General features: G+C 48.4%; 2 protein-coding genes across 5 annotated transcripts in view; both read left to right on the plus strand.

Annotated features, from left to right (window-relative positions):
* Positions 1–12: 12 nt before the first annotated feature.
* The window catches only part of ZHX1 (zinc fingers and homeoboxes 1), an 18,063-nt gene continuing 4,396 nt past the window's right edge, over positions 13–13,679 (plus strand). Inside the window, exons 1-3 of one of the 4 annotated variants that reach the window (XR_006679800.1) lie at positions 13–2,667; positions 3,055–3,151; positions 5,584–7,146. Coding sequence is in view for 3 of the 4 variants with exons in the window: in XM_004697404.2 (XP_004697461.1) it covers positions 13–2,664 (2,652 nt within the window). In the remaining variant the exon portion in view is untranslated. Of the gene's footprint in view, positions 2,668–3,054; positions 4,480–5,583; positions 7,147–13,679 lie in introns of those variants that run through there. The other 3 variants (XM_004697404.2, XM_045287057.1, XM_045287086.1) reach the window with 3 other exon arrangements.
* CUNH8orf76 (chromosome unknown C8orf76 homolog) overlaps positions 6,425–13,679 on the plus strand; it is a 23,135-nt gene continuing 15,880 nt past the window's right edge. The window contains 1 exon segment of the mRNA XM_004718159.4: positions 6,425–6,508. Coding sequence (XP_004718216.4) covers positions 6,425–6,508 — 84 coding nt within the window.

The following is a 13,679-nucleotide window of genomic DNA, read 5'->3' on the forward strand; positions in this document are numbered from 1 at the left end:
CGCCCCATCAGAATGGCAAGCAGGAGAAAATCTACCACACCCTGCATGGTTCTTGCCAGCGACCAGGATCCAGAGCTGGAGGTGATCTCTGATTTGGAGGAAGGGCCCCCTGTCCTCACCCCTGTGGAGAACCCCCGGCCAGAGACCCTCTCCAGTGACGAGGACCTTCACGAGTCGGTGGACTCTGACAATCAGCAACCCAAAAAAGTGGAAGGTGGCTATGAATGTAAGTACTGCACCTTCCAAACCCCAGATCTGAATATGTTTACTTTCCACGTGGATTCCGAGCATCCCAACGTCGTGCTCAACTCGTCTTATGTGTGTGTCGAATGCAATTTTCTTACCAAACGGTATGATGCACTTTCTGAGCATAATCTGAAGTATCACCCGGGAGAGGAGAACTTCAAGTTGACAATGGTGAAACGTAATAACCAGACAATCTTTGAGCAAACTGTAAACGACCTGACTTTTGACGGCAGTTTTGTGAAAGAGGAGCATCCGGAGCTTGCCGAATCTACGGACGTTTCTTCCTCCGGAATCTCTATCAGTAAGACGCCCATCATGAAAATGATGAAGAGCAAGGGAGAGAACAAGCGGATCACCGTGCATCATAACTCAGTTGAAGATGCTCCGGAGGAGAAAGAGAACGACATCAAAGCAGACGAGGAGGAAACTGGAGAGAAGCCAAGTTCCTCGGCCTCGGAATCGAATCCCAAAACTTCCATTCTGAGCAGAATACACCCGCATCCCACCGGCACGGTGGTGGCCCCGGCAGCAGTTCTTCCTGGACTAGCACAGGTGATAACTGCCATGTCTGCTCAGCAGAACTCGAACTTGATCCCCAAAGTCTTAATCCCTGTTAATAGCATCCCGACCTACCATGCTGCATTGGATACCAATCCCCTTCTGCTGAACACCTACAACAAGTTCCCTTATCCCACCATGTCGGAAATAGCCGTTCTTTCTGCCCAAGCAAAGTATACGGAGGAACAGATAAAGATATGGTTTTCAGCCCAGCGGCTCAAACATGGTGTCAGCTGGACCCCTGAGGAGGTAGAGGAGGCGAGAAGGAAACAATTCAACGGAACGTTGCACACTGTACCTCAGACCATAACCGTTATCCCTACCCACATCTCCACGGCAAATAACGGCTTACCATCCATTTTACAGACATGCCAAATTGTCGGCCAGCCAGGTCTGGTTCTCACCCAGGTCGCTGGAGCAAACACCTTGCCAGTTACAGCCCCGATAGCCTTGACCGTGGCTGGGGTCCCCGGTCAGAGCAGCGTACAGAAAAGCCAGGTGCCTGCGACCCAGCCTGCTGTGGAAACCAAGCCAGCAGCTGCAGCCGCCGGCGCCGCGGCGGTGGTCCCCGCTCCCCAGCTCGTCAAACACGAAACCGCTCTCACCAACCCCGACTCTTTCGGCATTCGGGCCAAAAAGACGAAAGAGCAACTGGCAGAGTTGAAGGTCAGCTACCTTAAAAACCAGTTTCCCCACGATTCCGAAATCATCCGGCTGATGAAAATCACCGGCTTGACGAAAGGCGAGATTAAGAAATGGTTTAGTGACACCAGGTACAACCAGAGAAACTCCAAAAGCAATCAGTGCCTGCATCTCAACCACGAGTCCCCGGCCACCATCATCATCGACTCCAGCGACGAGACCACGGAGTCGCCCCCGGGCGTGACTTCGCAGCCCAGGCCGCCCTGGACCGCTTTCCCCGAGGTCACCCCGCAGAAGTTTAAGGAGAAGACGGCCGAGCAGCTTCGGGCGCTGCAGGCAAGTTTCCTCAGGAGCTCGGTGCTGACCGACGACGAGGTCCACCGGCTGCGAGCGCAGACCAAGCTGACGCGAAGAGAGATCGACGTGTGGTTTGCAGAGCGCAGCAAAGCGCGGACCCTAAAGGAAGAGAAGACGGACGTGGAGGAGAGCAACGCAGGCAGCTCCAAGGAGGAAACCGAAGAGAGCCCCCCCGGAGAGGACCCCGGAGCCCCCAAACCAGCGAGCAGCGGCAAGGTGTGCAAGAAGTCCCCCGAGCAGCTGCACATGCTCAAAAGTGCGTTTGTGCGCACGCAGTGGCCGTCCCCCGAGGAGTATGACAAGCTGGCCGAGGAAAGCGGGCTGGCCCGCACAGACATCGTTAGCTGGTTTGGGGACACCCGTTACGCTTGGAAGAATGGCAACTTGAAATGGTACTACTACTACCAGAGCGCCAGCGCCAGTGGGGGCAACGGGCTGTCCTACTTGAGGAGGAGGGGCCGAGGGCGACCCAAGGGCAGGGGCCGAGGGCGACCGCGCGGGCGGCCTCGAGGAGGCAAAAGACTGAACCACTGGGACCGGGGGCTGTCCCTCATAAAGTTTAAAACTGGAACGGCCATCCTGAAGGACTATTACCTGAAGCACAACTTTCTGAATGAGCAGGACCTGGACGAGCTGGTCAACAGATCGCACATGGGCTACGAGCAGGTCCGAGAGTGGTTTGCAGAAAGGCAGAGGCGATCGGAGTTGGGGATAGAGCTGTTTGAGGAGAACGAGGAGGAGGAGGAGGAGGAAGAGGAAATTGGGGACGACCAGGAAGAGGACGAGGAGGAGACAGACGACAGTGACACTTGGGAGCCCCCACGGCACGTGAAGCGGAAACTTTCCAGATCAGATGACTGACATGTAAGTGTTTGACCTCCAGTCTCTGCTGCTCGCCCATCGACTTTTAGAAGGGCCATCCAGTACTAGTCGTCTGCCCTGTGGATCATTTTGTTCCCAAAAATAGCCCTCCCATCACCTAATCAGAGGACTAGGTGCCACCAACCTAGCCCACAGGTCTGTGACCATCTTGCGTCAGTGGTGATTAGAGTTTTTACGTGTGGACCTTCTTACCTCCCCTCTGAAGTGTGAATCAGTTTGTTCTAGGGAAAGTCACCCATTCTAAGCAGGGAGGCTGGTGTGGGAGGGGGGCTGAGTGGGGCGGGATTCACGTACAAAAAAAACAGATTACTAAAATGTTTTTCTTCAACCCTCCTCCTTCACTAAAGCCTCATTTTTTGCCTATTTAAGGAAAGAATTCAAAAATGAAAACTAAAAAGAAGGGGAAAAGTATACGGAAGGGAAGACTTCCCACAGGGCTGAGGATTGCTCAGTTTTAGGAAACTAGGTGAAAATGGGTATCTTTTTTTTTCTTCATTGTATTTGAGGATTTACTAAACCCTAAATGTTTGCTTGCCTGTCCCCACCCCTACAATGTTAGCAGATTTTCAACTCGAGTTTTAAAAGCTCTGTGTAGTCAGACTATCTGATATTTTTAACAGAAACACCAGAGTCTGATGCAAGCCATCAATGTATACATTCATGTTTGCTTAGTTAGCATCTGGTTCTGAAAACTGTGATAGAAATGATTTCTATCTTAGAGATCAAATGCTGCCATTAAAAGGTAAATAACAGATTTGATAGTAAATGAGTGCCGTTGACTAAAATGTCTTTTCAGTCTTTGATAGAAAACAAACTGCTGCAGTGAGTAGAAGCACTGCATTTGGTTAAAAATACACATCTCTTTAGTCATGACAGTAGAAGTAAATGTGCTTTAAATTGAAAAGGTCCTGGCACGTTCCTTCCATCTTAATTCTCTTAGAGATAGAGTTCAGTAAAATTATACTGTAGTTACAAATCAATGAGCTGATTTAGAATCTCCAAACTGCCACTGAGACAACTCTGACTCACAGGACTGCTAGGTAGGGTTTCCGGGATTGTCTGCCTTGACGGGAACGGGAAGCCTCGTCTTTCTCTTGTGGAGTGACCTGAGGGCCTGAACTGCTGACCTGGTGGTTGGCTGCCAATGCTTAACCCATAGCACCCGTAATGCTCCAGGGAGTCAACGGCACAGATGGGTATTCTTCCACTCTCTGTTTTGGAGTGCCCCTAGGTGAAAGTCGTGCAGTCATCTGCGCTGATCAGTGGTCCAGAAGGCCCTTGCCCTTACAGATGCCTTCAGTGTGCTCAACAGTGAGGGGCACATGTTTACCCAGGGCCACCTTGCCCTATCCTCCACCTCAGCGCTCTCAGATTCTATGCAGTGCCCTGGCTCCCTCGGCTCTCTTTCAGGCCGTATTTCTTTCACCTTCCTTAGTGAGAGCTTCGCATGCGCCGGGCCCTACTCTGTGTGCGTGGCAAGTCTTCCCTGGGTTCTTTCATTTTTGGTTTTGATGAACTTTTTCTGTTGGTGTTTCTGACCAAAAAGAGAGAACATAAAAACATACCTATTTGAACAAGCAGCATGGATGTTGTCCTAGGGTAGAGCCCTGTGTCTGTTACCATGCTAAGTGCTAAGGAGTTGGCAGTTTGGGGCGCTCACTCCAAAGAGGAGCCCTGCCTTTCCTGGTCTCAGAGATCATCAGGGCGCTTGTCTTCTGACCTAGATGCAGCACATTTTTAATAAGCTCCCCCACACACATACCTTGTCTTTTTTTCCAGGAGCCATGGTGGCATAGTGGGTTACGTGTTGTGGGGCAAACCACAAGGTCAGCAGTTCAAAACCACAGGTCACTCCGAGGGAGAAAAGTTAGGCTTTCCACTCCTATAAAGAATTACAGTCTTGGAAACAGGGACAGTTCTACCCTGTCCACTTAGGGGCACTATGGGTCGGAATTGACTCGATGGCTGTGTGTGTGTGTGTGTGTGTGTGTGTGTGTGTGTGTGTGAATTGCTAAACAGAGTGTGCACTGCTACCCTGCCAAGATGAAATCAACAACCGAGTCACCCCAAGGTGACTGCCTATAATTGTAGTGACCTCTGCCTTGATTGGCTCACCTCTGAAAGCCTTGTGAGCCTTTCACACCATTTGATTGGCCTTTACCTGAAGTTCATACAGCTCCTTCTGAGGTTCAATATTACTATTGTAATGGTCTTAATTATGGTCAGAAAAATGCATGAGAAGCTGCAGTTTTGAAACTCTCTCCTAAAGTCACACACACACACACACACACACACTTTGTAGTGTGCCTTGTGTTTGGGAAATATGCCAAAATCTGCAATAATTAAGCCCCTTGGCTGGCAGATTACCAGTGGCTTTATAAAACATTTTCTCATCTTAGAAAAGGATTCACCCTCAGTGTCTTCGAAATAGTGACTTGTTCATTTAAATATGTTTCCGTTTACAAGAAAACAAATCAAATCAAACAACAAATCTCAAACCTTTCCAAAATAGTTATTGTAGGAAATAAGTTACATCTATCTTTTTGAACATGCCTGCCTTGTATATCCATAGGAAAAAAATAACAAGATTCCTTAGTCTGTTTATTACAGAAACTAACAAAGAAGTATGCATTTCCTGCTGTGTTTTTCTTTTTTTTATAAATTGTTACCTAAAATGACAAATATCTAGACACTCACTGGTTGAAGCAGAACCCATATATGAATTCAAGCAGTATCTAGTGCATTACATAAGATGTATGCAGCAAGCCGTCTCCATTTTGTAGAAAACATAGAGGATATATTTTCATGACAAACCTTTCTCCTGTTTTTAACAGTGGTAAAAAATGTAAGTATGGTTTTCTTCACAATACCCGTTTTTATGGTGTGTTTCTTTTGTAGCTGTCTAAAGCGTTGAAGGAGACTCAGTTCTTCAACTCAAGATGTCAGATGTACTGTGAAGGGGCCCAAACTTTGGTGAAACTGAGAACATTTGGGGCGCACCCCTCTCAAACAATAGGATTCAATCCCCACAAGAACTGGAACTCCCTGTCTGTTGTGCCAAAGCGAAACTGTCCCAGCTGGTGGGAGCTCTGCACTGTACATAGTACACTACTTTAAGAACACCTTGTACAATTCCAGATTGTAATACCACACATTTTTATTCTGCTCCGATGGAGACACTGGGACCCTTAGACGGGATCTGATGACCACTCGAGCGTGTGCTCCCGGGCGTGGTCCAGCTCAGTAAGACTGTTGCCCGGGTTCTCGGAGAGGGTTTCAAGCGTGTAGCTTTAGGGACCAAATATTTTACAGAGTAAACACCATTAGACACGGGGAGGAAAAGCAATTTATTTCCGTTTTATTGATCAGGCCCCTGCACGAGGATTGAAGGTTGCACGTGGCCTTATATCATTTCAATGTACATGCCACCACGGCCTACGTACACATTGTGGATCACTAAGACTCCTGGTAATCCAGACCCTGAATGACTGACTCTCACACTGAACACATTCGCGGATGCTTCTAGTCCTACAGCAATTCTTCTGTTACTTTGTTTCACTAGGAGATCTTTTTTTTTTTCTTTTTACTTAAACAGAAGATAATACTGAAGAAGGAAGAGAAACTGGCATATGGATTTGCATAGAGAGAAACTGAAATAAATGTACCAAAAATGTGAAAAAGAATCCTAGAGTAAATATGTACTTAGTGCTTTGGGGGGTTTGTTTTTGTTTTAACGATCATGTGGCTAGCCGAGATGTTTGTCCAGGTGTCAGGCAAGAATTTTCAAGAATTATCTGTCAGTGAAATTGGTGTCACAGTTTCGGTGAGTGGAGACAAATTGTGACCTGAGCCCGAGGGAAGAGTTAGCTTTTGGCATAGGAATCATGGGAGCATGAGCTATAGTTATCTCTTGCCTGCCGGGAGACGGAGCACTCACTAACTTATTTGTCAAGACCGGTGCTGTTCATTCCTGGTGAGAAGGACCTGTTCTTTTGTGATGAGAGGACCATTTTTCTAGGAGAAAGATTCAGTTTAATTCACTTTGGAATTTAAAAATGTTTTTCTGAATGACCAGAGGTAGTGGGCTTGGCCAGTTTATTTTACCTAATTTAATGAATAATAAATGTGTTAAGCTCTTGGTTTTTACCTAAGTGTGTGTCCGCTGATGAAAATGTTCCAGAAAAGCCTTGAAAATATGCATGCTGCTTTTGTTTTTATGAACTTTTTTTCTTTCTTTCTCTTTTTTAATGATAGCTTTATTAGGAATTCCAAAATGCTTCCCGCAGACAGCTGGCTATGTGGGTGGCTTTTATTCATACTACTGTTAACGTTTTTTTTAAGAGAAGCAATGTAAAGACTGTAACAACATGATGCACTAAACTTATTTTTTCTTTTACACGTTTCAAAACCTCCTAAAGCACTCTGTATGATAATAATTAAATTGCTCCCTTTTTTAAACCATTGCGAGTGTGGACTGTGTTTTGTTTGACAGAGATTTTCAAGTTTTGAAGTGTCAAGTACTGGAACTGAAGCCTTTGAGAATACCGAGTGTCTGCTCTGTCGCGCTGCAGAGAGCTAGCCGGGACCTCTCTCAGCACTGGCTAGCTTGGCACGCAGTTCTGCTCAGTGTTTGCAAGCTTTTAAATCTCTCGCTCTCTCTCTTTCTCTCTCTCCCCACCTCTCCTGCTTGATTGTGTCTTTGGTTGTGACAAATTAAATGTAGTGGTTAGTGGTTTTGTTCCTGTCTTAATCAACTGAGTCTGTTTTGGAAAAAAGGCTTGGTGAGCTTAAGCATGCATCCTTTCCTAGAGCCCTCTACGCGTAACTCAGGGAATCCAGCAGAGAGTTTTCACCTCCCCAAGTAAGGAAAAATATTCATTTTCAAAAATTATATGTGCTTAGTGTTCTTCTGAGTTCTCAGACCCGCCAGGTTCTGAGCTCACATTGCGAGTGTTCTTCCACACTTGTGTGTGTGTGTTTGTGCCCGCTTGAACACACGCACCGCACGGGACACACATTTCAGAACGCCCACACTGTGGCGGCTTGACGTAGCAGGCATCTGCTCCCATGCTCTCTGGCTGGTCACTCTGCCCACCTGTCACTTTTGTTGACATTTCTGGTCTTTAAGTAGACCAATCCCCAGAGGCAGCAGCTGCAGCCCCCTGGCAGTTTTTTAGAAAGAACATTCCAAGCCTGCCCTGTGCTTTCCTGGGCCCTCCTGACAGCCCACGAGAAACACCCCCTGGAGGTCTTAAACCAAGCCTTAGACAGAACAGGTAAGGCAGCCCAGAGGGACCAGCATTTGAGGGGCACAGTGGGAGCAGGTGCCTCCTCTCTCTTTCTTTCTTTCATGCTTCCTTTCATTGCACTTCACTTGATTGGCTTCACGGATGCAGAGCATTTTTCAAAGAGAACATTTGTGGCCATTCTGCCTTCAAGTCCATTGGCGCCCTAATTCCAACAGGAGCTTCCGTCTCTGTGGCCCATATCGATCATTCTCACACTGTCCCAATCATTTTCATAATGCACGCTTAATAGATGACCAAGCTCATTGTTATTAAGTCAATTCCGACTCAGGGCAATCCTTTGTAGGGGTTTCTGCGACTAAATCTTTACGAGGGCAGACAACTGCATCTCTCTCCTGCAGAGCGGCTAATGGATTTGAACCACCAGCCTGTGGTTAGCAGCCCAAAGCCTAACCCACAGTGCCTCCAGAGCTCCTGCAGCCCCACCCACTGTTAGAGTTGATTTTGACTCAGCAACCCTTTGGTGTGACTCACTTGTGCATATGATACTCATTCATTCATTGACTATGTCCCAAGCCCAAGATTAGCTGCCTGTCTGATGTCCCCTGGCTCAGACTCACTTGGCTCCCTGCCTTACCTGGCAGCCTTGTAGATGCTCGTCCTCAGCCTGTAGGCCTGGGGCTCCAGCCATCCACTGGATCTGTTCCTTCTTGTCCCAGCTCAGTTCACACACGGATCCCCTCTTCACAGGCTCATCCCGGACCACCCTCTCTCTCACAACATCACCCTTTTCCTTTCCTTTGTCAAACTCAAGGTCAACAAAACATCAAGTCAGTGCTGACTCAGAGACCCGCCTGTGGTTTTCCGAGACTGTACTTGTTCATGGGAGTAGAAAGTCCAGTCTACCTCCTGCCAAGCTGCTCGGGTTTTGAACTGCTGACCATTTGGATCGCAGCCCAACACACAACCAGTCCATTTATAGCACCATGGTCTAAAGTGTCTTTGTTCATTTAGTTGCTCTGGAGCGGGGCCCAGCAACCTGTGCTTCACCAAGGCTCCCAGCGGTCCGGAAGCCGGCTCATGTTACTCTTGAGCTTAAGTTCTTACCTGCCTCACCCATCACTGCAGCCTCCACTCTGAAGCAACTCATGGCTTCAAGCAGACAGTCTATACATTCTAGTGGAGTCTGTGGGAGTTCCTGCCACGAAATAGGTACAGCTGCAGGAGGGGAACAAGTGTGCCCAGAATGCTCACGGAAGCTGGTGGCTACCCATGAGAAAACCGTGGGTGGGATTTATGGCAGGATTGCAAAGGTACAGTATGTTGTGCTCAAAATAAACAGGGAAGGCATGCTATGAATTAAACTGTGTACACCCCAACCTCCACCCCCACCCCCTGCCAAAAGACAGTTCTAACTCCTGGTACCTGTGAATGTGACCTTGTTTGGGAATCGAGTCTTTAAAGATGCTACCAGCTCCATTCAAAAAAGAGGCCATGCTGGATCAGGGAGGGTCCTAATCCACGTGGAGGGCTGCCCCTATGAAAGGAGAAGGGCCACCGAGAGACACACAGGCAGGGCATCCATGTGAAGACCAAAACAGAGATGGGTGGGGTTATGTTGTGGCTGCAAAGCCAAGCAAGGCCCAGGGCTTCCAGAAGCTGGGAGGGATGGGAAGTGACTTGCTCTAGGACAGTGGTTTTCAACCTTCCTCATGCCTTGACCCTTTCATACAGTTCCTCATGTGGTAGTGACCCCCCCCCATAAAATTATTTTTGTTGCTACTTCATAACTGTAATTTTGCTACTGTTATGAATCATAATGTAAATATCTGATATGCAGGATGTATTTTCATTGCTACAAATAGAATATAATTAAAGCATAATGATTCATCACAAACACTGTAATTATAAATTGTGAAATATTTCTAATGACAAATAAAGGAACTCTTGTCTTGAAGCATGGTGTAGCATGGGTAACAGTCTTCATGTTGGGTACTCATCTGTGGGTGGACCCGCCTGGAGACGGATAGAGGAGCGGTGTCTTAGACGACCCCTGGGAAAGGGTCATTCGACCCCCTCCCCTCAAAGGGGTCGCAACCCACAGATTGTGAACCGCTGCCCGAGAGCCTTTGGAGAGTGCACGGCCATGCAGATGCCCTGAATGCTGATGTTCAGTCTCCAGACTCTGAGACAATAAATGGCGGCCCTTCCAAGCCACCCACTCGGTAGCACTTGGCCCAGGCAGCCCCAGGGGACCAGCACGAGTAAGAGGGGTAGTGCTGACGAAGAACCTGTGGAAGCGGAGGTGGAGCCCAGGGATAGGGTGGCTCCATTGCAGGGCCCACTCAACAGCGGGCTTGCTTCTAAAACTGAGTGAGGAGACACCGCTTGTGAACTTGTTTATCCTTCTACGATCCATCCCCACAGAACCCCTGGTGGTGTCCTGGTTACGCTGTGCTGCCATCTGCAAGGTCAGCAGTTTGGAACCACCAGCAGCTCCTCTGGAGGCTGCCGGGGCTTTCTACTCCCATAAAGTTCGTCTGGGCAATTCACGAGGCAGTTCTACCCCATCCCATAGGGTCACTATGAGCTGGTATCAACTTGATGACAGTGAGGTAGCACCCCCTTGCCCCCACCTTAATGCAGGCTCCATGTGAGCAGAGACCACGCGTGGCATGCCCTTGGCCCAATCAATATTCATGTTGAATTGGTGAGCACGTGACTGAATGCCAGGCATTGTCCGGAGGAGCCTGTGGGGCAGCAGGGGGCCCCATGAGGAGAATCGTAAGCGCCTGGAATGGTGCCCTTTGGCCAGGGAGGAACGTGGTAACCTCAGACACCCGTGGACACCTCTTTGGCTTCCTCTTGCCTCACAAAGGGACAGTCGCTGGACAGTGCCCAGTGTCCTTTGAAAACATCCAGTCTCCCTCCCTTTGCCTAAGGCCGGTGGCCCCAACTAGTGTGGTACGGGGTGTCCCGGAGGGAAATGTCCCTGAGGGGGTAGAAGTAGAAGCCAAGAGGAAGTAGGAGATGCCTCAAGGCGGGGAGGGGTGTGGAGACCTGCAATTTCTAAGTACAGTGATACCTCGATATCTGAGCAGCTCCAAGCTTGAATTTTCCACTACTTACACAGCAAAATTCACAGAGGAAAAAACCTGCTCTGTGTTCATAACTTTGCTCCATAGTCTAACCAAAAATCCAACTTGAAAAAAACCTGTATGGGAGAGTGAGTTATGGTTGAGGCTCCGAGAACACACAGGGGTGACACTTCAGTCTCAGCACCTCCCAGACACCATACAGTGCTTGTATCTGTGCATACAAGTCATCATTGTGCTTTTTTTTTTGGGGGGGGCGGGTAGGCACTTTATTTGTGTGAAATATCATAACCGTGGCTCCAAAAAAAGTTAGTGATACCAGCAGTAAAGCTAAGGGAAAACTGAGAACCATGACAGAGCTAAAGAAATCATGTGGACTTTGAATCAGGTCTCTGCTTGTCAGATTTGGCCGCTGAATACAACATGGCCAAGTCCCACGATCAACATTTGGGGGGTGGGGGGAGTGACTAAAGTGACTAATGTATTGAAAGGTGTGATATTTTTAACCAAGAGGCAAAGAACCCAGATTGAAAAGTTACTGTTAATTTGGATCTATCAGAAACAACTCAGTGATGAGGGTGGGCCGGAGACAGTGACATGAGAGAAGGCTCACAGCCTCTGTCATGACTTACAGTCCTGGGGAAAAGTGTAATTTAGGGGCCTCACAACCAATTACTTGGCCTTTCATTATTATGAGAAAGATATATTCCGTTCTTGAACTTTTCAGTATGGGAACACACATTTGGAACCAATTGAGTTCAACAACTGAGGTATCACCTCATAGTGGGGAGAAGTCTTATTCCCCAGAGGCAGCCCCAGGGCTGTGGCTGAGGTTCCCAGGGGGGCAAGGTTCTGGGCCTAAGCTTCCCCACTGAGGGCAAGATGCCTGGACCAGGAGCATACTGGGTTGGTGGTTACACGTCCATAGTCCACACTGCATGGCTTCTCTGTCTCCACCCCAGCGCACAGCCTCCCTGAGCCCCCTGCCTCCGTCCCGGCTCTATGGATGGGAAGATACCTGACTGTCGGGCCCGTCAGTCTCTGGGTCAGTAAAGGAAGGTGGGGCCACACTATGGGTGTCAGTCATTGTCTTCTGTTGCCTGGGTTGCCCAGACTGGGAGGGCTGTACTGAGGGGCAGAGAAGCGAGAAAATGGAATGAGAGCCCCTGAGGCACCAAGATGAGGGCCAGTCAGGGACACTATGTCTTCAGGAAGCTGAGCCACTAGGTTTTCTGGGGCTAGCTGAGATATGGACTTTGAAGTGCGAAAAACTTGACTTTGGGCCTGGTCTTTTCTACTCACTACCTGGGGAGTGATCCGCTTTTCCTGTTTGTAAAATGGGACAGCTAATGCCCCCAGCCCAGAGCGATCCTGGGAGGAGGAATGAACACCTAGCAGGGCTGCCCACTGCACAGTCCACCCTCCCAATCACAACCCCCTGCTGCCAAGTTGATTCTGACTCCTCATGGCCCTATGGGCTGGAATGGAACCCTCCCCGTAGGGGTTCCAAAGCCGTGAATGGATGTGCGGACTGCCTCCTCTTTCCTCCTCTCACAGAGCAGCAGGTGGTTTGAACCACCAACCTTTCCATTAGCAGCCCAATGTATGATCCCCAGTGCCGAAAGGGCTCCCAGCCCATAATTACTCAGTAACTCACTTCTGTTGAGTCCATTCTGACTCATAACAACCTTTAAGCCAGAGTAGAGCTGCCCCTGCGGGTTTCCAAGACTGTTGATTTGTACAGGAGTAGAAAGTTTCATATTCAGAACAGGGTTGAGTGGAAGTTACAGAACTAAATGGCCTTCAAAAAGGGAAAACTGGCAGAAGCTGCTGCCTCTGGCCTTGGCCTTGCTCTTACAGGCACTGGAGCCATGTCATCACGGATCTTGAGCAATTGACGTCACCTCCCCAAACCCCAACAGATAGTCCCTGTAAGGGCATGTTACTCACCTGTGTGTGTCAAAATGTGCTGTCAAGTGGATCCTGACTCATAGCCATGCCATAGGACAGAGCAGAAGCCCATAGGGTTTTCTAGGTTGGAATCTCTATATAGAGACTAGAGTCTATAGGGTGGAGCCCCAGGCCTTTCTCCCTAGATTCGGTGGGTGAGTTCAAGCCACCAGCCTTTCTGTTACTTGCCGAGTGCTTAACCATTGCACCACCAGGGCTCCTTGTCAACCTGTATTAACACACTTGCTATCTGCCCTTTGGGAGAAAGACAAAGCTTTCTCTCCTGTAAAGAGTGACAGTCTCAGAAACCCACAGGGGCAGTTCTAGACCGCCCTATAAGGTTGCTATGAGTTGGAATTGATTCAAAGACTGGGTTTGGTTTGGTTTGGTTGATCAGCCCTTTACAACACTATTTGTAAAAACACCCCTTTTACAAATTACGTCACACAGCTAGTGACTACTTGTACGAACACCACCAATTCATGAAACTCTGTAGCTTGAAGCTCTTTGACTCTCTGCCCCAGTCCATCTTCTACTAGGAAAGTGAGGGATTGTAAGAATTAGACCTGATCAGAATTAGGGCAAAGATCTCTCCCTATGTTTACTCTCCATTACTATTGGGTGATAGTCTTATGGATTTTTTCATTTCCAAATTTTCATAATGACTGTCACATTCCTGATAAGAAAACAAACTTAATTTTTT

This window comes from Echinops telfairi, unplaced genomic scaffold (assembly GCF_000313985.2).
Source record: "Echinops telfairi isolate 266 unplaced genomic scaffold, ASM31398v2 ScPeMD7_1;HRSCAF=3_0, whole genome shotgun sequence".
NCBI classification, from domain to species: domain Eukaryota; kingdom Metazoa; phylum Chordata; class Mammalia; order Afrosoricida; family Tenrecidae; genus Echinops; species Echinops telfairi.